The sequence below is a fragment of the Passer montanus genome, unplaced genomic scaffold (assembly GCF_014805655.1).
Source record: "Passer montanus isolate IOZ18808 unplaced genomic scaffold, ASM1480565v1 scaffold89, whole genome shotgun sequence".
Lineage (NCBI taxonomy): Eukaryota > Metazoa > Chordata > Aves > Passeriformes > Passeridae > Passer > Passer montanus.
The window spans coordinates 1,001,133-1,022,976 of NW_024374256.1; the positions used below are offsets into that span (position 1 = coordinate 1,001,133).

The 21,844-nt window shown below is 55.9% G+C and overlaps 1 protein-coding gene and 1 long non-coding RNA gene across 2 annotated transcripts in view; one reads left to right on the plus strand and one right to left on the minus strand.

Moving 5' to 3' along the window:
- GRHL3 (grainyhead like transcription factor 3) overlaps positions 1-21,844 on the plus strand; it is a 23,419-nt gene continuing 1,575 nt past the window's right edge. Inside the window, exons 1-15 of the mRNA XM_039733604.1 lie at positions 1-64; positions 9,046-9,232; positions 9,847-9,908; positions 10,925-11,255; positions 11,530-11,609; positions 15,016-15,169; positions 15,717-15,828; positions 15,980-16,074; positions 17,564-17,722; positions 18,179-18,257; positions 18,633-18,766; positions 19,301-19,335; positions 19,950-20,038; positions 20,119-20,204; positions 21,011-21,075. Coding sequence (XP_039589538.1) covers positions 48-64; positions 9,046-9,232; positions 9,847-9,908; positions 10,925-11,255; positions 11,530-11,609; positions 15,016-15,169; positions 15,717-15,828; positions 15,980-16,074; positions 17,564-17,722; positions 18,179-18,257; positions 18,633-18,766; positions 19,301-19,335; positions 19,950-20,038; positions 20,119-20,204; positions 21,011-21,075 — 1,685 coding nt within the window. The 5' untranslated portion in view covers positions 1-47. The remainder of the gene's footprint in view (positions 65-9,045; positions 9,233-9,846; positions 9,909-10,924; positions 11,256-11,529; positions 11,610-15,015; positions 15,170-15,716; positions 15,829-15,979; positions 16,075-17,563; positions 17,723-18,178; positions 18,258-18,632; positions 18,767-19,300; positions 19,336-19,949; positions 20,039-20,118; positions 20,205-21,010; positions 21,076-21,844) is intronic.
- LOC120513839 overlaps positions 18,975-21,844 on the minus strand; it is a 16,242-nt gene continuing 13,372 nt past the window's right edge. Inside the window, exon 3 of the long non-coding RNA XR_005630364.1 lies at positions 18,975-19,587. This is a non-coding gene — a long non-coding RNA (uncharacterized LOC120513839). The remainder of the gene's footprint in view (positions 19,588-21,844) is intronic.

Here is a 21,844-nt window from a genome sequence, read left to right on the forward strand (position 1 = left end):
AGCCGAGCCGAGCCAGCCCAGCCCAGCCAGCGCTCCGCACCGCGCCGATGGCCCAGGAGCTGGAGTAAGTGCGAGCCCTCGCTGCCCTCCCCGCTTTGCTGCTCCCGGCTGCTCCTCTGCCTGCCCCGGTGTTGGTCAGGCTCTACAGAACGGCACGGGAGCGTCTCCCGATCTTCTGCCGCTGCCCGGGCTGCCGCTGCTCTGGGGAGGACTCGCTCCTCGGGGATCCCTCCTTGGGATTCCTTCCTCAGGGATCCCTCCTCGGGAATCGCTCCTTGGGATTCCTTCCTCAGGAATCCCTCTTTGGGAATCGCTCCTTGGGAATGGCTCCTCGGGGATCCCTCCTTGGGAATCCTTCCTCAGGAATCCCTCCTTGGAAATCCCTCCTCGGGAATACCTCCTTGGAAATCCCTCCTTAGGAATCGCTCCTCGGGAATCGCTCCTCAGGAATCATTCCTTGGGAATCCTTCCTCAGGGATCCCTCCTCAGGATTCCTTCCTCGGGAATCCCTCCTGAGGAATCGCTCCTCGGGAATCCCTCCTCAGGAATCCCTCCTTTCCATTCAGAACCTGTTAAAAACCACGATCCCGGTTATTTTTTTTTATCCCCAGCTAAAACTGACACACGGGGTTTATGTCTAAAGCCAATCTGCTCTGCCTCTGTCCAACAAAATCTAACAGCAGCTACAGGAATCTGGTTTAATTTTATATCTATTTATTTGAGAAAATACCTTCCAAAGGATTTGTCAGTCTCTAGTTTCTAGGGGTGGGGATTGTTGTGTGTCTTTTTTGTTGAGGGTTTTATGATTTCCCCCCCCCCCTTTTTTTTTGTTTATTTTGTTTTTATTTGTTTGTTTGGGTAGAGGTGCTGTGTTTTTTTTTTTTTTCTTTCGGTTTTTTGTTTGTTTTGGGGTTTAGTTTTTGTGCGTTTTTTGTTGTTTGTTTGGATTTTTCTGTTAAGTAAATGGATTCACACTATGACCTTATCCAATAATTTAATCTTTTGAATAAGAAAAAGCCTTTAACACCTATCGATCCTGTATAACTCTCGTTCCTAATTTTGGCATCTCCGAAATATTTTGGACTTTTGGACGCTGATGGTGTCAGCAAACAAGTGTCAGGCTGGCGTGACGGCTGCGGGGCAGGCTGCGGAGCAGTGGCAAAGCTGCTGGCACTCGGTGCTGAACCCCAGCCCGGCCCTGAGCCCTGCAGGGAGGATTTGCGCGTAAAATATCGATCAAGAAATAGAAATGGCATCTATCAGTGCGGAGATCGCGGTGGTTTTGGGAGAAACCCGCTCGCCCGTGTGTGTTTACAAGCCTGACAGAGCTGCTGTGTCAGCCCATCTCCTCCTAATTAAGAACCCTGAAAAGGCACAGCGCTAATTATTATTTCGTGTAAATCCCGGGATCAATCCGCTCGGACTGAGTGCGAATCTGTCACCGAAATTTCCGCTTGCCGCAGTTTTTGGGTCGTTTAGAACCGGTGCTTTTGAGGTTTGGGAGGGAGGACGCGTTTGGCTCTGGGAGCGCGCGATTGATGGATTTATCGCTAATTACGGCCGGGAATTACACGGCCGCTGCCTCTGTTAACCCTGAGGCTGCCGGGCAGGGGGAGCAGCCCCGGGGCTGCTTTGGGCCCCGAGCGGGGCTTTCCCAAAATCCCATCCTGGGGAGCAGCTTTTGGAAATTCCGCTTTATTCCCGTGACAAACCCCTCGGGAGGAACCGACCGAGCCCGGGCAGGACCGGGGGGACGTTTGGGGTCACCCCGGGCCGGGGGCTGCTCGCCCAAAGCTCCGCAGGGCTCCGGGCAGCGCATCCCGGTGGGAATTCCGCGGGAGCGGAGGGCAGGGGCGCGCTCGGGGAGAGCGGGGCAGGGGGATGGGGACAGGCTGCCAGAGCCCCCCCGCGAGCCCCCGAGCTGCCAGTGTCGCGATAATCGCCGGGGAGGGCTGGGCAGACACCGGAGCAGCCCGGCACATCTGCCCAGATGTGGCTGATGCTCGGCCGCTGGGAGAAGGATCCCACCTCTCCCTCTGGGATTCCAAACTCCCCGAGAGGACCGGGAAGGAGCAGCGTGCCGTGGGAGGGGGAGATGTTTTGCCTATTTTAAAATATTCTAACTGCTGATTTCCATAGTCCTCTACCCTGAACCTGTGTCTAACTCTGCCTGCGTGGGCTGCAAGGAGTTAACCAGGAGTTACTCCCAGTTGTGGTTTTGTGGTCGAAACCATGATCGCCAGAAGCAAATTTTTGTCATGCATAAGGTGTGTTATTAAAACTTGAGTTATGCTCCTGGTGAATGAAAAGTTAAAGCCCTTTTATAAAACCCTGGCAGCAAAGCACACAAGGGATAACCGAGCTGAGCAAGGGAGCCTGGCTGGGATTTTTTTTTAAAGTTATGTAAAGAGAAAAAGAGATTTGTAAATTAAAGAAACAACAATCAAATAACTGCTATGCAATTCCAACAAAGGAGTAAAAGGCCTCTGAATAAACTCCAGACTGAAAGCAGGGGTGAATCAACATTTGCACAGTATCTCTGCTTTGATGCTCTGGGTCCCATCTTGGGCTGATTGGTCCATGGGAATGGTTCCAGGGAAATGTGCAGAATAAAGACAATTCCTCTGGGGAGGATCTGCTCTGGCTCGGCTGGGGGTTGAACTGTTGATCAGTGTAACATATTCATCCAAAAATGCACTTGTGCCTGGATTGCACCTGCCAGCCCTCGGATCAGTGATGGCAGGGAAGGGATCCTGGAATTGTGTGTGCTCGAGGAGGAAAAGGCACCAGCTGAGGAATGGTAATCAGGGGGACTCATTACTGAGCTCGTGATTACATGCACTGCTCACAGCCAAGTTTGCAAGGCTTGGAGGGTAACAAATACGGAAGCCATTGGGGTTAGATGGAACTTGGGGAAGAAATCCCCGCTGTGAGGGAGGCAGGCCCTGGCACAGGTGCCCAGAGAGGCTGGGGCTGCCCTGGGTCCCTGGCAGTGCCCAGGCCAGGCTGGAGCACCTGGGGCAGGGGGAGCTGTCCCTGCCAGGTCCCTTCCAGCCCAAAGCACTGCAGGGCTCTGATGGTTCATTTCTTGTCCCTTGGGGTGTTCTGGCTGCAGCTCTGGCTGGGGGCTGAGGCTGATCCAGACCCCATCCCTGTCCCCAGCCTGGGCACAGCTCAGTGCTCAGCGCTGGCACTGCCCTGAGCCTCCTGCTCTGCCCAGCTCTTGTTGCTGCCCTTGGCACTCCGAGCTCTGCCTGCTTCCCAGGGCTGGATCAGCTTTGTTTGGCAGAACCATCCTCGGAAGCACCTTGTGCTGGGGCTGGTGTTGTGTGAAACAGAAACACAAAACCCAAAATGAAGCAGAAGCTGCTGCTCCTGTGCTCACAGGACACGGAACCAGGGCAGGGGGACAGAGTGCACCTTGTGGGAGACCTGGAGTGAGACTGCTCAGGGGAAAGGTCCCTCCAGGATGGGAAGGGACAGGGAAAGGCACAGGGGGAGCCCACCCTGCTGAGGGGGCAGAGCTGCGGGCACAGGGGCAGGGCAGGGAGCAGCTGCTCCATGTGAGGCTCCTGTCAAGTGTCCTGCCCTGGCACAGCTTCCTGGAGCCTCTTGGGCAACAGGATCCACCTCTGCCACCTTCAGCAGGGCACCGGCCCCGTGCCAGGCGTGAGCTGTGGCTGCAGCCGGGCAGGGAGGGACCAGCACAGCCCTGGCTGGGGGGACACGACTGAGACTGAGCAGGAGCTGGGGCTGAAGGCTCCAAGCTCTGCTCTCCTCGGCTCGCTGCTTCCTTGTGACATCCCCAGAGTGTCCCTGCAGAGCCCTGGCAGGGTGTGCTGAGGGAAGCAGAGAGCCCTGAGCCAGGCTGGGCTTTGTCCTGAGCACAGACAAGCCAGAGTAGCTGATTACTGGTTAGAAAAACCACACTGTCTGAAGAGGAGTGAAAAAGAAACAAATTTTGTTGCAGAAGTTTGTGTGTTATGGCTACCTTTGGTGGGTTTAAATCCACGTCTTGTAAAACAGGGATTTTTAAAAATTTAATTTTATTTAGAAGTCATGGCTGTTGGAGTTAGAGAATCTACAAAAATTACCTGTGTCATCTTCTTTGGTGGGTGAAGCACTGGGGGCCCCAGTGCAAAGTGTGCTGTGTTGGCACAGGGAGGGTTTGTGTGCAGGAATAACTGTCCATGAAGTGCCTGGGTCTGTCCACAGTGAAAGCAGCAATGAGAGGGAAGCTCACAGCAATATTTCAGTGGAGCAGATGCTCAGGGCCTGGTTTGTGTCTCCCTTTGGAGTCAGATATCCCTGAAACTCAGGACGCCCCAAAACGGAACCACCTGACATCAGAAATTGCTGCTGGGAGAAATCAGCCAGAATTGCTGACCTGCAGAGGGATGTGAGCTCTGTTCTGCTGCCAGGGGAGGCACCGAGGCAGGCCTGCCAGGGGGTGCCTCCCTCCAGGGGCTGTCCTGGGCTGAGGCACAGCCTGGACTGTCCCAGGCTGCAGAGGCAGAGCAGCCAGCACTGCTGGCACCCACAGCAGAGCTTCAGGGCTGCCTCTGCTGCCCCATCTCTGCTGCACAGCCCAGGAGGAGCATTGCAGGGTCAGCCCTGTCCCCTGGTCCTTCTGCTGCGCTGAAAAAGAGCTGCAGGGGCAGGAGCTCGGCTGGGTGAATGGGGACAAACGCTGAGCTGGTTTGAGGTGTCTGGGGTGCCCCAGGAGGGCAGGGGAGGGGATCAGGGGGATCCCTCCATTCCCAGGAGGGCAGGGGAGGGGATCCCCCCATTCCCAGGAGGGCAGGGGAGGGGGATCCCCCCATTCCCAGGAGGGCAGGGGAGGGGGATCCCCCCATTCCCCAGCAGCAGCTGCCCCAGGAGCTTTGTCTGGCCCAGCCTGCAGAGCCTCCCCGCTGGATCTGCTGGGGGGGATCAGTGCCCACCCCACCAAGGAGTCACCACAGAGCTGCACTGGCAGCCCCAGAGCCCTGTGGGGATCAGGAGCCGTGTCCCAAAGCTGTTCTTGGTGTCCCCTTTCCTCCCCATGGCATTCCTGCAGGGTGCCCCGTGCTGTGCCAGCCTGGGGGGGCTGGATCCCCCCTGTGCCACACAGAACCCGGGGAGGAGAAGCTCCTGCACTGAGCTGAGTGAACCCTGGGCTGAGGGTGCTGCTGAAATGGCCCTGCACAAAGCCAGGGACAGAGCCCACATTGTTCTGCAGCTGCCAGAGAAAACATCCCAGGAAATGTCCCACAGGCAGTGCAGGTCAGGGGCCATGGGCAGAGCGTGGTCTCCTGGGCCTGTGGAGTCACTCTGTGTTGTGCTTGGCTCCCCAGCACTGTTTTCCATCACTAGTCTGTGTTTGTTGTGTTTCTTGCTGGGTTTTTTTCCTGGTTCTGTCTCTGTTTGGATTTTTGCCTGGCTGTGTGAGCGGGCTGGTGACAATGCACTCACTGCTGGCTGTGCTGTCACCTTGCCTTCAGGTGTGCTTGTTTATCAAACCTGCAAAGGAATTACAAAATCCCAGCTTAGCTGAGGGCTTTGGCTTCAGCACTGAGGGCCCTCGGAGGGATGCTGTCCTTCCTGACAGGGCTTTGCAGCTGCAGTCCCTGCCAGGGAGAGCTGCTGGCCCTGCCTCGCCAGGGCACTGCTGATCCTCCCTGCATCCTGGCAGGAGCCTGGGGAGCACCAGGGCTCTTCCAAGAGGGAGGAGAGGGCAGTGGCCAAGCCCAGAGCTGATGGAACCCCCACAGGAGCTGCCTGGGGCAGCCCTGAGCTCCCAGGGCTGGGGGCTCTGTCCTGTGCCTGAGTTCAGAGTGGTGCTGCTCACCAGGGTTATGGTGGTGCTGCTCACCAGGGCTCAGTGCTGCTGCTCACCAGGGCTCTCTGTGGTGCTGCTCACCAGGGTTCATGGTGGTGCTGCTCACCAGGGTTTATGGTGCTGCTGCGTCAGAGCAGGGCTGACAGTGACTGCTCACCAGGGTTTATGGTGGTGCTCACCAGGGCTCAGTGGTGCTGCTCTGCAGCCACAGCATCTGTGCTGCTCACCAGGGCTCTCTGTGGTGCTGCTCACCAGGGTTCATGGTGGTGCTGCTCACCAGGGTTTATGGTGGTGCTGCTCTGCAGCCACAGCATCTGGCAGGGCCAGGATTTAGGCTGGAGCTTAACCAGGTGTAGTGGAGGGAACAAAGGCAGCTCCACCAAGCTCCAAGGCCAGCAGAGCCTCCCAGACACCCAGCAGAGGCAGCAGGAGTTCAAGGGCTCTTTCCTGCTTGGCTGCTGTCCCCACCTGGACCCTTTGGGCATGTTCTCCTGCTCCAGCACAGCCCTGAGTGTTTATCCATCACCAGGAGAAATTGGGGAAACAGGTGGGGTGGGCTGGAGCGGGAGAGGGGCTGGGATCACCTCGTGTCACTCCCCAAGTGTTTGGAAACAAACAGACTGCTCCCTGCCCCAAATCCTGCTCCGCTCTGCGCATGGCCCCAGGCTGCAGCTCCCAGGGTTTGTGTTTCCCTGGCCTGGAAAGGAGCTCTGGCTGTGCCAAACAGAGCAGGGAGCTTGGAATGGGCAAACACAGCCTGGCCACGTGCAGGGGCATCACAGGCAGGGAGGAAAGCAAAGTTCAGCTGTGTTTGGACCTGGATTTGGGTGACTTTCCTGGTGTGTTTGGACCTGGATTTGGGTGACTCTCCTGGTGTGTTTGGACCTGGATTTGGGTGACTTTCCTGCAGCTGTGCCTCGCAGAGGCTGCTGATGGGACCTGTGCGTTCTGAAGGGCTGGGGAGCAAAGTGACCACCGTGTCCTGTAGGTCCTGGTGTCAAAAAGGTGCCTTGGACTTGTCACCACAGCTGCTTCTCTCCTCAGATCACCTCTCCCTCCGAGGCTGGGGAGCCGTGGTGCCCTTTGGGAGCAGGGTCAGAGCAGGGCTGACAGTGAGTGGGGTGGATGTGCCCTCACTCCCTGCAGGGTGGGCCCTGAGGGGCTCACTCACACATCCCAGTGCCTCCCAGGGATCCCATGGACTCTGCAATGGGAACAAGGTGGGCTAAAGGTGCAATCCTGTCACTTGTGCCACTGCTCAGCTGGGTGAAGCCCAGCCTCGCTGGGACCAGTGCAGTTCCAGTGCCTGGAGCTGCTGCTCTGCCTCTCAGGGCTCTGCGGCTTCTGAGCACCTCAGAACCTGCCTGAAGCTCCCAGCGTGTCCCGAGCTGCTGTCCCCCTGCTGTCCTGAGCTGCTGTCCCCCTGTCATCCCTGCTGTCCCCCTGCTGCCATCCCTGCTGTCCCCCTGCTGTCCCCCTGCTGCCAGCAGCACCAGGGCTCTGTGTGCCCACCTTTGGCTCTCTCCATTCAGGGCATTTTGCCTCTGCCCTCTGCCAGGCCAGGGTCCCTGGGTGCCTTTCCCAGGGTTTCTCCCAGCAGAGGTGCGGGGCAGGGAGGCAGAAGGGAATAACCACACGGGGAATGTTTTACTTTAGCCATTTCTCCTGGCTGTGTGGGTGCTTTGCTCAGCCCCCCAGTGCTCTGTTGCTCCATCCTGCCCCGGGTGTTTTTCTCTGCTGGTTCCTCAGGCCACCAGCCAGGCTCCAGAGCTGGGCTGTGCAGGGAAAGCAAAGGATTCCTCAGGAAAAGGTGACACGGACAGCAGAAACAGCCCTTGGTGGCCTCATGGAAAAAATCAGCTGTCATTCCTGAACTGCAGAGTAATTCTGTGCTGTAGTTTGTGCTGTTAGGCAGGGGAGGCACCAAGCAGGAGTGTGAGCCAAGGGGAGCTGGGGAGTCAGAGCCAGGGGCAGCCCAAGGCATCCCTGCAGGGTCAGTGCGGATTTGTGCAGGGGGCAGTGCTGGTGACAGAGCATCCACGGGGAGCTTCAGGGGTGCCAGGGGCATCCCAAGAGGAATTATTGTCCTCTGAATGATTCACTTAAAAGTCTAGACCAGGACGTTTTATAGATATATGGATAGTGGCTTCATGAAAGCAACATATTCCTTGTAAAAACGCCATTAAACTGGAGCATTCATTGCTGTAACTCCTGAAGGATTCCCTTGCCTTTCCATGAACAAACAGCAGCAGCTGATGTCATGGCTCTGCTCCAGTCAGCTCCCGGCAGCTCTGGAGATTTAAAGTTCTCAAAACCTTTCTTCTAATAAAACCCAGTCTTGCCCTTCCTGGACATTTCCCCTTTGAGCAAAAGGGAATTTCTGTCCACAGAGATGTGATTCTGTGGTGAATGCTGTGGGCTGTGGTGGTGACAGGAAGGTGTGACAGGAGCAGGGCTCAGCCTCTGTGGACGTGCTGGGATTCCACCAAAGGCTGGACTCAATCTCTGGGGTCTTTTCCAGCCTAAACAATTCCAGGATTCCAACTCCCAGGGAATGCACAGAGGCACTGCTGGGCTGGCTGCTGGCAGGGCTTGCTGGAGGAAAAGGAAAGATGAGCCATGTTTGGGTAATTAAGTGTCTGACAGTTTATTAACATAAGATGGAGAGGCCTGGAGAAAGTGCCAGAAGTGAGGACAGGCAGGGCATTATTTTGGTGTGTTGCTTCTCACGTAGTCCCACGAGCCTCACCTCAGTCAGGAATTTTTTAGTGGAAGGGAGGGGGTTGTGATCTGCCTGTCTGCTTCCCTCTGAGGAAAATCATCTACAAATGGTTGGGAAAAAATAATTTAAAAGCCATGGACTGCAGCAAAGGAAAACAATGAGGTTTGGTTTCATCTGGGTGACTGTGTCTGACTGGGCTCTGCTGGCCTGGAGCTCCACATCCAAGGGAAAATTGTTCCCTGCTCCTTTGTAGTGCCCAGCACCCTGGGACAGAGCAGGACGGGCTGGAGGGAGGAGCAGCTGCTGGGTTTTGCTCCCTGGGCAGGAAGGGAGAGGCTCTGGCCTGGTTCTGTGCCCAGCCACAGCAGCAGAGGTGGTGATCCCAAGGGCTCTGGGAGCTCAGGAGCAGGACAACATCCCTGCTCCATCCCACTGAGCCCTGGGCAAGCCCTTCCTGAGGAAACCTCTGTGGGAAAAGCTCCCCCGATTCCCGGCCCCCCAGTTTCAGATCCGTGCGTCTGATGAAGAATGACACCATGAACTTCCAGAAGTTCCCCTACACCAGCGAGGACGAAGCCTGGAAAACCTACCTGGAGAACCCCCTGACTGCAGCCACCAAAGCCATGATGAGGGTGAACGGGGACGACGACAGCGTGGCTGCCCTGAGTCTCCTCTACGACTACTACATGGTGGGTGCCCCTGGCTGGGCTAAAACTGGGCTAAAACTGGGCTAAAACGGGTAAAACCGGGGTAAAAGAGGTGCAGAATGTGTGTAAAACATGTACCACCCTGGAGGGGACCCCTCTCCTGAGCTCCCCCAGCTACTGAGCCCCCTGAGTTGTTTATCCACCAAGCTGTGCCACCAGTGTCCCCAGGGGTAAACTGAGGCACAAACCAGCACTTTGAGGGAGCTCAGAACATGTGGAAATCCTGAACCCGGGTGCCCTGAGTGTGGATTTTTACCCATAAGGGCTTTGAGGGCTTTGGGCTGGAGCAGACCCCACAGGTTTATCTCCCAGTGCTGCTGCAGGATGGAGCTTTGAGCAATGTGGATCTGATTTATCCTGGCTGGGAACAGGAATGATTTCCCCACTCTCTTTGGTGCTTTTAAGGCCCTGCCCAGAACCAGCTGCTGTGGCTTGTCCAAGGTTATTTGGGAGCCCAGGGCAGAGCCCAGCTCTGCTGTTTGTTCTTCTCGTGGGGTTTTCTCTGCTTTTATTAGACAATATTATTTTATTTAATTCTGCTCTGTTTCCCTGTCACAAAATCCAGCCCCAACCAACCTCTGCTCTGCCTTTCCCAGGTGCCCAAGGAGAAGAGGATCCTCCCAGCTGGGATGATGGCACGCAATGACCTGGCCAAGAGGTTGGCTTCAGTTGCTGCTCTCTGGAGCTGCCTCACTCTCCTGCAGCTGCTGAAATGCAGGCTGGGGCTCTGAGCTTGCAGAAAATAGACATCAAAGCACGGTGTTATTAGCAGCAACAGTGCAGCTCATTAACCCTGAGACACACATTAAAATTCCTTAGGCCAGGTCCCAAGCAGGCAGAAATGGAGCTACACCCATTTACACCCCTGAGCATCTGTCTGGCTGTTCACAGGGCTTCTGCTCATCTGCAGCAGAGGAAGAAATTGCCTTTATTTCCTATTTTGTGACAATTGCAAAGGGCACAAGGATTGAGCCTGAATGGCCAAATCCTCGTTCATTCCCTGGGCTGATGAGAGTTTCTGTTCCACTCTCCCAGGATTCTCTCCCAGTGACTCCCATTTGTCCTTTGAGGTTTTCAGATAATTGCCTATTATATTAATGGCTCATTAATGGCCGCTGTGAGTTCAGTTCCCCTTCCTGGATGCTGTGTACTTTGGCATTGTCAGTCTTGAACCACCTGACAGAACAAACCTCAAGTGATACTTCACTCCTTCAGAAGTAAACTGAGTTAAGCTGCTTTGGGGTTTTGCTTCCTAAGTTGCTGGAGTTAGTGAATTTGTGCAATAATTGTTTTTCCTTCTGAAAAGGGTATAGAAAAATAAACTTTCAGCATCAATGAGCCATGAAAAGACTTATGATGGGCAGCCCCCAGAGCAGTCACCTTTCTTACACCCCTGCTGCTCTGGGTGTGTGGTGGCCTCAGTGAAGGAGCAGGGGATGTGCAGCCCCAAACCACGTCCAGACCCCATTCCCTGACTCCCTGTGGTCATCCCTGATCTGCTGAGCTCCTCTGGCTCTGCTGACTGCCCTGGGTGCTGTGGCTGGAGATGCCAGGGGCTGCCAGGCTCTGCTGGGCTCAGCTGGCAGCCGGGCCACAGCAATGCAGGCACTGCTGGCAGTGCCACCGTGCTGGGGTGCCCGCTGTGCCTGCCCTGAGCCAGCACTCTCTCAGCAGGCACTGCCACGGGCTGGATTACGAGCCTGAGCTGCCCCCCTTGGATGGCTCAGCCCAGCTGATGAAGCTGCTGTCAGAAAACGTCTCCATGAGCCAGGAGTTCTGCGAGCCCCCCAAGAAGAACCTGAGCCTCGAGGCTGTCCCTGCCCCTCACAAGGCAGCCCTGCTCCCTCCGGGCCCCAGCAAGCTGGAGGCCACCCCAGACAACTTCCTGGTGGCCCCGGGGGACGTGTACGACAGCAGCTCCCTGAGCTCCCTGTTCGAGAGCCTGCCCCTGGCCCCGCAGCAGCGCTGGCAGCCCGACAGCACCTTCAAGGAGGATCCCCAGGAGGTCAGGCTGCTGGGGAGCTGGGCTCTGCTGCTGGGGCTGCTGCTGCTCCTGCTGCGTTTCTGGGGGTTGTGCTGGGTTTCTGGGGGTCGTGCTGGGTTTCTGGGGGTTATGTTGGATTTCTGGGGGGTTATGCTGGGTCTCTGGGGGGTTATGCTGGGTCTCTGGGGGGTTATGTTGGGTTTCTGGGGGTATGTTGATTTTGGAAGTCTTTGAGAGGTGAATGCACAAAGCCATGAGGGTTTGACTCTGGGTTTGTGTTTGCTCTTGTCTGCAGTCGCTGCTCTTCAGTGACATCCTCAAAGCCCAGCCAGAGCCACCCTGCCCCGAGAGCTACCCCACGGAGGGAGTGAAGAGGTAAGAGCAGCCCAGGCCTCGGGGCTTCCAGGGAACTCCTGGCTCTGTCTCTTCCCTGGGGCTGCATCCCTCCCCTGTGCCCAGCCCAGCCTGGGCAGTGACAGAGCCGTGGCAGAGCCCGTGCTCGTGCAGACACCAGCTGTGTCTCCCTGGTGGTTTTGGAGCAAGGGGTGCCCCGTGAGCTTTCAGACCAAAGCTGGGCTCGTTCTGCCCCCAGACTGGGCCAGTCCAGGGCCAGCTCTGTCACATCTCAGGGTGACAGCCCCTCCCCAGGGAGCACTGCTTGGCTGGTGACACAGAGGGACCCCGGTGGCTGCCACTTGGAATGGGGTAAATGACAGGGAAAAGGAGGCTGGCAGGGCATGAGGGTGATAATCAGCCTCCCCTAATCTGAGGTTTGGGCTCTCACTTAGCACTGTTAGTCAGCCTTGATTTTAGAGGGTGCCACTGCCTCTCATTCCTAAAACATGAGAGGGATTTCTTCCTCCTTCCACCCCTCTGCCAGGCAGAGCTTTGCTGCTCCAGATACCAAATCAAACCTCCCAGCAGGTAACATTATTTCACCTCCCACTTTTTATTTGCTCCTGAGTCAGCTGACTGGGTGAGTCAGCTGTCAGACGTGGGGATGTTCACACAGCCAGCAGCGGCTCCTGCTCACTGTTTATTTGTGCACTGAAGCTCTCGGGCTCTCCTGGCTCCAGATAAGAGGAGCTGCCAAGCCCATCTTCAGAGATGGCATCACGGGAGGTGGAGCAGGAAGAAGATGGGTTGGTGACTAAACAGGGCACTTGAAGGGTCTGACTGAAGGCTCCTGTACAGGTGGTGGCTTGCACGGATTCCTCCCAGCAGAAACCAGCCGTGGCCTCATGGTTTCAGTGCTCACAGCTGCTGCTGAAGGCCTCAGAGCTGCTGAATTCAGGCTCTCCTTTCAAATTCCCATTGCCAGCAGTGACATCTTGTCTGTGTGTCACCACAAAGCTTTTCTGTAGAGATTAAAGTTGGTGCCCACCACACTGAGGGTCCCCGAGCTGGGATTCTGAGCCCAGTTCTGTGCAACCAAGCAGGTGTTGGTGTCCTGCAGGTCCTCCTTCTACAGCACCATGAGGGGAGAGTCTCCCTGGCTCAGCCAGTGATGGGTATGGCATTGGAGACAGGAGCCTGAGTTTAGGGTGTTGTAGAAGTCCCTTCACAGGGACCCATTTCTGTGTGTTTTGCTGGCTGAGCAATGGTTCTGTTGCCATCCACACACAAATACTGGCTGCAGTCACATCCAGGGGTTTTTAATCCAAAACGGGGTTAAAATGAGGCTGTTGGAGCAGTGCTGCTGCCCAGGGTGTTGGGGAGGATCAGAATGTGCTGTGTCAGGGTGTGTGAGGTGGGGAATGGAGCAGAAACTGGAGCCTGTAACCCGTGGGGTGGAGGCTCCTGGGGCTCTGTTTTGCTTTTGCAGTGAAACAGCAGCTTGTGCTTATTCATCCTTCTCTCTTTGTTCCATCCAAGTGACTTTGAATACACTCTGGGGTCACCCAAAGCCATTCACATCAAATCTGGGGACTCTCCCATGGCCTACCTCAACAAAGGACAGTTCTACCCCATCACACTGCGGACAGCTGGAGACAGCAAATGTTTGCACTTGTCCTCAAATAATCTCTGGGGTGTTATGCTGGGTCTCTGGGGGGTTATGCTGGGTCTCTGGGGGGTTGTGCTGGGTCTCTGGGGGGTTATGTTGGGTTTCTGGGGGTATGTTGATTTTGGAAGTCTTTGAGAGGTGAATGCACAAAGCCATGAGGGTTTCACTCTGGGTTTGTGTTTGCTCTTGTCTGCAGTCGCTGCTCTTCAGTGACATCCTCAAAGCCCAGCCAGAGCCACCCTGCCCCGAGAGCTACCCCACGGAGGGAGTGAAGAGGTAAGAGCAGCCCAGGCCTCGGGGCTTCCAGGGAACTCGTGGCTCTGTCTCTTCCCTGGGGCTGCATCCCTCCCCTGTGCCCAGCCCAGCCTGGGCAGTGACAGAGCCGTGGCAGAGCCCGTGCTCGTGCAGACACCAGCTGTGTCTCCCTGGTGGTTTTGGAGCAAGGGGTGCCCCGTGAGCTTTCAGACCAAAGCTGGGCTCATTCTGCCCCCAGACTGGGCCAGTCCAGGGCCAGCTCTGTCACATCTCAGGGTGACAGCCCCTCCCCAGGGAGCACTGCTTGGCTGGTGACACAGAGGGACCCCGGTGGCTGCCACTTGGAATGGGGTAAATGACAGGGAAAAGGAGGCTGGCAGGGCATGAGGGTGATAATCAGCCTCCCCTAATCTGAGGTTTGGGCTCTCACTTAGCACTGTTAGTCAGCCTTGATTTTAGAGGGTGCCACTGCCTCTCATTCCTAAAACATGAGAGGGATTTCTTCCTCCTTCCACCCCTCTGCCAGGCAGAGCTTTGCTGCTCCAGATACCAAATCAAACCTCCCAGCAGGTAACATTATTTCACCTCCCACTTTTTATTTGCTCCTGAGTCAGCTGACTGGGTGAGTCAGCTGTCAGACGTGGGGATGTTCACACAGCCAGCAGCGGCTCCTGCTCACTGTTTATTTGTGCACTGAAGCTCTCGGGCTCTCCTGGCTCCAGATAAGAGGAGCTGCCAAGCCCATCTTCAGAGATGGCATCACGGGAGGTGGAGCAGGAAGAAGATGGGTTGGTGACTAAACAGGGCACTTGAAGGGTCTGACTGAAGGCTCCTGTACAGGTGGTGGCTTGCACGGATTCCTCCCAGCAGAAACCAGCCGTGGCCTCATGGTTTCAGTGCTCACAGCTGCTGCTGAAGGCCTCAGAGCTGCTGAATTCAGGCTCTCCTTTCAAATTCCCATTGCCAGCAGTGACATCTTGTCTGTGTGTCACCACAAAGCTTTTCTGTAGAGATTAAAGTTGGTGCCCACCACACTGAGGGTCCCCGAGCTGGGATTCTGAGCCCAGTTCTGTGCAACCAAGCAGGTGTTGGTGTCCTGCAGGTCCTCCTTCTACAGCACCATGAGGGGAGAGTCTCCCTGGCTCAGCCAGCGATGGGTATGGCATTGGAGACAGGAGCCTGAGTTTAGGGTGTTGTAGAAGTCCCTTCACAGGGACCCATTTCTGTGTGTTTTGCTGGCTGAGCAATGGTTCTGTTGCCATCCACACACAAATACTGGCTGCAGTCACATCCAGGGGTTTTTAATCCAAAACGGGGTTAAAATGAGGCTGTTGGAGCAGTGCTGCTGCCCAGGGTGTTGGGGAGGATCAGAATGTGCTGTGTCAGGGTGTGTGAGGTGGGGAATGGAGCAGAAACTGGAGCCTGTAACCCGTGGGGTGGAGGCTCCTGGGGCTCTGTTTTGCTTTTGCAGTGAAACAGCAGCTTGTGCTTATTCATCCTTCTCTCTTTGTTCCATCCAAGTGACTTTGAATACACTCTGGGGTCACCCAAAGCCATTCACATCAAATCTGGGGACTCTCCCATGGCCTACCTCAACAAAGGACAGTTCTACCCCATCACACTGCGGACAGCTGGAGACAGCAAATGTTTGCACTTGTCCTCAAATAAAGTGAAGGTAAGAGACAGAGACAGGCTGACAGCTCTGCTGACAGCTCTGCAACGGGACATCCAGCAGCTCCTCTGGCCTGCGAGCAGAGCTGCTGTGAGCAGGAATGGCTTTGTGGCTCACGTTGGCTTCAAGGGATGAGTGGGGTGGATCCAGTCCCACGGGATAATCCTCTGCTGCTCTGCAGAGCCTCCCTGGCAGCTGGAAGCTGTCACAGGAGCTCAGGGGTGCACAAAGGGCCAGGGGGGCCCTGCTGGGAACAGCTCTGAGCCAGGACAGGGTGGCCAGGCCTCGGAGCAGCCCCTGAGGTGGATGTGCCCAAATCCCTTCCCTTGCCCTGCTCAGCTTCCCCAGCATAAAATGTCATGTTTCACATGGCCCTGAAGGCAGGGCAGGATGGAAGGGTCAGGGGCACTGCTCTGCCCTGTGCTGGGCAGGGGCACTGCTCTGCCCTGTGCTGGGCAGGGCACTGATCCCTGTGCTGGGCAGGGGCACTGATCCCTGTGCTGGGCAGGGGCACTGATCCCTGTGCTGAGCTGGCTGTGCTGTGTTGCAGAGCGTGGTGATGATCGTGTTTGACAATGAGAAGATCCCCACGGAGCAGCTGAAGTTCTGGAAGCACTGGCACTCCCGGCAGCCCACGGCCAAGCAGAGAGTCATCGACGTGGGTACGAGGGGCTGGGCTCCTTCTGCCTCCACTCCAGTGCCCCCAGGGCTGCCCTGGCCCTGGGAGCAGCCAGGGGCAGATTTGGGGTGGGAGGCCTCGGGAACGTGGCCAGTTTCAGCCCCGGTGTGAAGTGCTCCTCCCCTGCCTTCCAGCTGACTGCAAGGAGAACTTCAACACGGTGCAGAACATCGAGGAGCTGGCCTACAACGCCCTGTCCTTCGTGTGGAACATCCACGAGGAAGCCAAGGTACAAAGTGCCCGTGCAGGGGGGCTGGGAATGGTCCTCAGCCAAGCTGCAGCTCCCTCCCGAGAGCCCGGGCACACAGAGGTGCCAGCCCCAGCCCTGGCAGGGCAGGGTTTGCTGGCAGGACAGCAGCAGGACCCGAGCCTCAGCGTGTGCTCAGGCACTGCCACGAGCTCACAAACACCCTGGCTACACCCACACTGGCTCAGGGATGTTTTCTTAGTGCTGACGGACAGCTGAAGAAAGGGCTGTGCAGCAGTTCAGGCTCTGCTCACAGGTAGCTGCAGCCTGTTTAAATAAACCCAGCTCAGGGAACAAAGAGCCCCCTTTGCACAGGGGGTGCAGCCGTGCCTGACCACCCTGCTGTGCCCGTGGGGTGTGGGGGGAGCCAGGCAGCTCCCAGCACCCCTGTTCACCTCAAAGCCAGCAAAGTTCATTACAGCCACGTCTTTGCAGCTCTGTTCTCTCTTCTGCATCTCAGAGTCTCATGAACAATTTGTATCTAGTGGGGATTGAAAAACAGATAAAGTAACTAAGGGAAAAAAAAAGAAAAGCATAAATACCCCAAGTCTCTGAAGCTTGGGAAAACCCTGCCTGGCTTTGGGATCTCAATAAGCCCCATGGCAACCTGGGTCTTTTACAACCCAAGAGGTTAACAAATGTCTTCAAGGCAGAGCTGTCAGAAATGGAAATATGTCAGGCATGTGGCAAGCCCTGGGGGCATCTCAGCAAACCTGGATTTAACTCTTAGCAGAAACTCTGCTCACTCCCTGCCTGGGGCAGGGAGAGGTGAGACTTCAGAGAGCTGGGAGGGCTGGGAGTGAGGCAGGAGGGGCCAGGGGCTGGGAACAGGAGGGGTCGGGTGTTTGGGTGTTTGGGTTGGCCATGGCACCTGTTACTTCTGTCTCCTATTAAACTTTCCCCCCCAGTGAAGAGGTTTTCTTCCCTAAGAACTGTCTCGAGCTGACATCAGGTTTCAGGGCTGCAATCCTGAGCTGAGGGAGCTCTGGGAGCTTCTCCACCTGCAAATCTGTCCCCAGGGTCCAGGGGAATTCCAAGGTCACACCAATGAATTGGAGTTTGGAGATACAGTTTGGATTCCAGCCGTGCTCAGCTCTTCTTCCAGAGCTCCCACTGGAGTTAACTCCCTCCTGGTGATAAAGGAGCCCAGTGTGGGATAAATATTTATTTGAGCAGCAGTGCTGTGCAATTCCTGAGGCTGCAGCCTTGCCCTCCTCCCTTCCTGCAGGCCTTTGCTGTCTGAGGGTCCCTTTCAAAGGAGAGATCAGAAACAGCAGCAAGAACATCCCCAGGCAGGGCTTTGGGAGAGCAGAGGCTGAGTTTGAGCTGGAATGGGTGTGGGGGGAGAGGCTGAGGTGGGAAACCAACTGCTCCTGCCAGGCTGGCCCTGGCAGGGCTGCAGGGGGCCCAGCAGCTGCTTTGGCCCTGCTGCCGGGGGGCTTCCAGCAGCACCAAGCTGTCCCGTTTGCAGGTGTTCATCGGGGTGAACTGCCTGAGCACAGACTTCTCCTCGCAGAAGGGGGTGAAGGGTGTCCCCCTGAACCTGCAGATCGACACCTACGACTGTGGCAGTGGCAGCAGCCAGCTGGTGCACAGGGCTGTCTGCCAGATCAAGATCTTCTGTGACAAGGTGCAGCACTCCTTTCCCACCTTCCACAAACCCAGCTGCTCAGAGGCCCCAGGAATAAAACCTGAAAGGCTGTGAGAGCCCAGAGCAGCCCAGACCTCTGACTGTGCCTCACAATAAACTCTATTTTTGACTCTATTTTTGACCAGTTGTTAAATATCAAAAGAGATGAGAATTTCCTTGGAAGTTCTTCCCCAGTCTCAGATATTTCCCATGGAAAAAATTCTCACAGCTATTCTTGTCTGTGTGTTTCATTTGTAAAAGCAAATTTTATTTTTGTTTTTCTAATTTCTGAGTGTCAGAGAGTCCTGCCTTGGGCTGGGGAGGGTCCCTGAGGTGGCCATTCCTGAGTTAAGGCTGCATCCACCTTAAGGTGTCACACCCCAGAGGTGGCCACAGAACCTCTCTTGCCAGTGTTCGAAATGTCAATGTCCTAAATTTTCCTGGATCTTCCCACAGGGAGCAGAGAGGAAGATGAGGGATGATGAAAGGAAACAGTTCCGAAGGAAAGGAAAATGCCTGGACTCCAACAACAACGGTGAGTGCTGTGTGTGCTCCTGCTGGAGCCCCTGTCTGCTTCCCTCCCCAGGCCCCCAGGAGCCCCCCAGCCCCTGGCAATGCTCCTTCCCTCCCCAGGAGCCCCCCAGCCCCTGGCAATGCTCCTTCCCTCCCCAGGCCCCCAGGAGCCCCCCAGCCCCTGGCAATGCTCCTGGCAATGCTCCTTCCCTCCCCAGGCCCCCAGGAGCCCCCCAGCCCCTGGGAATGCTCCTTCCCTCCCCAAGCCCCCAGGAGCCCCCCAGCCCCTGGCAATGCTCCCGGGCTGCCCGGAGGTGCTGCAGGCTCCTGTCCTGCTCCCAGCACGGCCGTGGCAGCCTTGGAAGGGGCTGAGATGACCCGGACTCTCCATCTGTAGGTCTGAAAGGCTGTTTGCTCTCTGGCTTCAGAGGGAACGAGCTCACCTTCCTGCGGCCCGAGAGCGACCTGGAGACGCAGCCCGTGCTCTTCATCCCCAACGTGCACTTCTCCACGCCCCAGAGGTGTGGCTCGGTGAGTGCCGGGGCTGGCACCTCCTGCCAGGCTCAGCAGGGCCCCAGCAGCTGCCAGCCCCAGCGAGCCCTTTGTGGGGCCGGGGTCAGGTCCCTGTCCCGAGTGGCCCGGCCATGCAGCAGTGCTGGCTGAGGTAACCGTGCCAGGCTCCTTCCAGCCAGGTGTTCTGTGCTTTACACACCTGCATGGGACTGCAGGGCAGCAAAAATAGCAGGAGGAGATAAATTATAGCCAAATGTGGCCATCTCATCCCCGTGGGGGGGGGACATCCCCTCACTGTCCTCTGTCCAGTGTCCTCCAGAGCTCCTCAGCATTCCCTGCCTCAGAAACCACTGCCTCAGCTTGTCAAAAACAGGGAATTGGGGGAAGTTCTTTACATTAAATTTCATTTAATCTAAGAAACAGATGTTTGGGTTTAACTGTGTGGGGAAACGGATGGCTCAGGAGGAGGGAAATGATGTTTAAAGTGTGCCCCAGTTGCCTCCCCAGCCTCTCTAGCACACAAACTCACAGATGCATTTCTTTGCATTGCAGGTGCTCCCTCCTGCTGTTCCCAACTCTGCAAACAGGTGAGGATGCAGCAGGGTGTATTTCCCATCCATCAGCTGCTCTGTTCCTTTGGAATGTCAGGGCTGTTGGATACCCCAGGGCAGGATAACACAGCTCAGAGTCTCCCTGATGCCCTGAGAGTCAGAACGAGTTAAACCTTGTCCTGGAAGGGACTCAGGGCTGCAGAAACCTGGACACACTTCTGTCCCTGTCAGAGTCACTCCAACACGAGCTGCTTCCTGATTGTCCCCTTGTTCTCATGGAGACAATGCCTGAAAGGGAGAGGAAAAGATCACAGCTGCCACTGAAGGGCTCAAATCCCCAGAGGCTGGAAAATAAACTGGAATGTACTGGAATCACAGTTGAAAAGCAGAATCTCCCCGTGTGTGCCCCACAGGAGGTGCAGGGGCTCTGCAGCCCCTCCCTGAGCCCCCCTGTGCTGCTGTAATCACAAACCAGTGCTGCATTGCTGGAGGGCTGGTGCAGTGGGGGGCTGGTGCAGTGGGTGGCTGTTGCAGTCAGTGGCTGTTGCAGTGGGTGGCTGTTGCAGTCAGTGGCTGTTGCAGTGGGTGGCTGTTGAGGCAGCAGCTGCAGTGTCCTGCTGTCCCTCTGAGCTGTCTGTCCCCCTGCCCAGGCTGCCCCTCAAGAGGAGCGGGGCCTCCTTCGCCGACGACTTCGAGGCGCTGCCCCCGAAGCAGAGCAAGGACGAAGACCCCCAGAGAGGTAACCCTGGGGTGCTCAGCCCACGGGCACAGGGCCCTGGGGCCCTGCCAGCACCCTGACCCTGCCCTGCTCTCCTGCAGTGCTGCTCTACGTGCGCAGGGAGGCCGAGGAGGTCTTTGATGCCCTCATGTTGAAGACCCCGGACCTGCAGGGCCTCAGGACAGCTGTGAGTGCCCCCAGAGCCCCTGGGGAATGGACAGACTGCAGATCAAAGGGAAGGGGGTGGTGAGCAGGATGTGGGCTGCCCATCTCTCCTGCCTGCTCTCCCTTGGGAATGGGAATGGAGGTGGGAGCAGGAGCTGAGCTGTCCCAGGAGCTCCTGGCGTGGCTGGGCTGTGCTGCAGAGGGAGGCTCACACCTCCTGCCCCCTCCAGATCCTCGTGGAAGTCTCCTCTTGTGACAGCACATTCATATTTTCCACTGCAAACACCTTTTCCATTCTCCAGGCTGGAGATGTGTGCTCTGAAACTCTCCCTGGCCTCGTGCTGGGATTCCCTGGCTGTGTTTGAGGAGCACAAGGACATATTTCTGCCATGGTTATCAGCAGCATCTCTGATAGCCCAGCCCTCTCTGGAGACTGCTGGGAAGGAAACAAACAATAAACCTCCCAGATTTGGGGTGGCTTTATGGCTGCACTCTAAGCTCTGCTGGTTTTACAAACTTCTAAAAATAGGGTGTTTGAAAAACGTCAGCACAGAGCATTCTTTGCCATCCTCTCCTTCCCCCATCCCTCACCACAGAGAGTCAAAAACCTTCATGGAAAATGCTTGGCAAAAACCTACAAAACTCCTGCCACCCCAAGACCAAAGCTGAACTTGCCCAGGAGAATGCTGAGATCATGATTTTGTTCCCTGCAGTGAAACTGAGGGGGAACCCTTTGCTGCTGAGCACCCTGGCTCGCTGTTATCTCTGATTTTTATCATGGGAATTTCACTTTACAAGTATGAGGAATTGCCATGTTTTCTCTCACAGATTTCAGAAAAATATGGGCTTCCTGAAGAAAGCATTTATAAAGTCTACAAAAAGTGCAAAAGAGGGTAAGCTAATCTCTCATCTGCTTTTATGCTTGCCTCCAAACCTGTCCTCTCCAGCCCTGCCATTGCTCCAAGAGCATTTTAACAAGATAATAAAAGGTAGAGCCATGTCAGGCTCTGCTATTTGGAGCATATAAAACTCAGATCTTTCTGGGCTTTAAAGATTTGGGATAATGCTTGTTTGTATTATATTTGTTTGGAGGGTAAAGTCTCCCAAGGAAAGGAAGTTGGGTGAAGGTGGAATTGTTTGGGGAGTCTGATGGTGATTCTTTGTGTCTCAGTCTGAAAGCCTGAGGTTATGGAGAACTTATCAGAGAGGGATCAGTGTTTGCTTCTGCAAAAAGTGCTGGAATGTCCCTGGCTCAGGATGAGGGGTGGCCCATAGTGAGCATCTGAGCTTGGCAGGAGTTCTTCACCTGTGCTGATGCTGCTCATCCCTGAGCCCCAGAAATGGAATTTTCTCCCCAAAGACCAGCCCTGGTGGCTTCAGGGGAGAGGCACCTCACTCAATTTGGCTTTGGCTTTGTTCATGCCTCGATCTGATAAGCAGTGAGGGTTTGGTGATGACTGGGAGGGAAACCAGGCAGGAGGAGCAAAGAGGTGTCTCATGAAAAGGAAAGGCCACGCCTGGAAATTAGATGAAATAAATAATTTTGACACCTGCTTTAATGAAGGCTGGACGTGACCCATGCCAGCAGCTCCTTCTGAGTGTGGGGAGATGGCAGATAGCTGCACTCTGGTGGTGGCAGGGTCAGGCCCAGCTTCCTGCTCC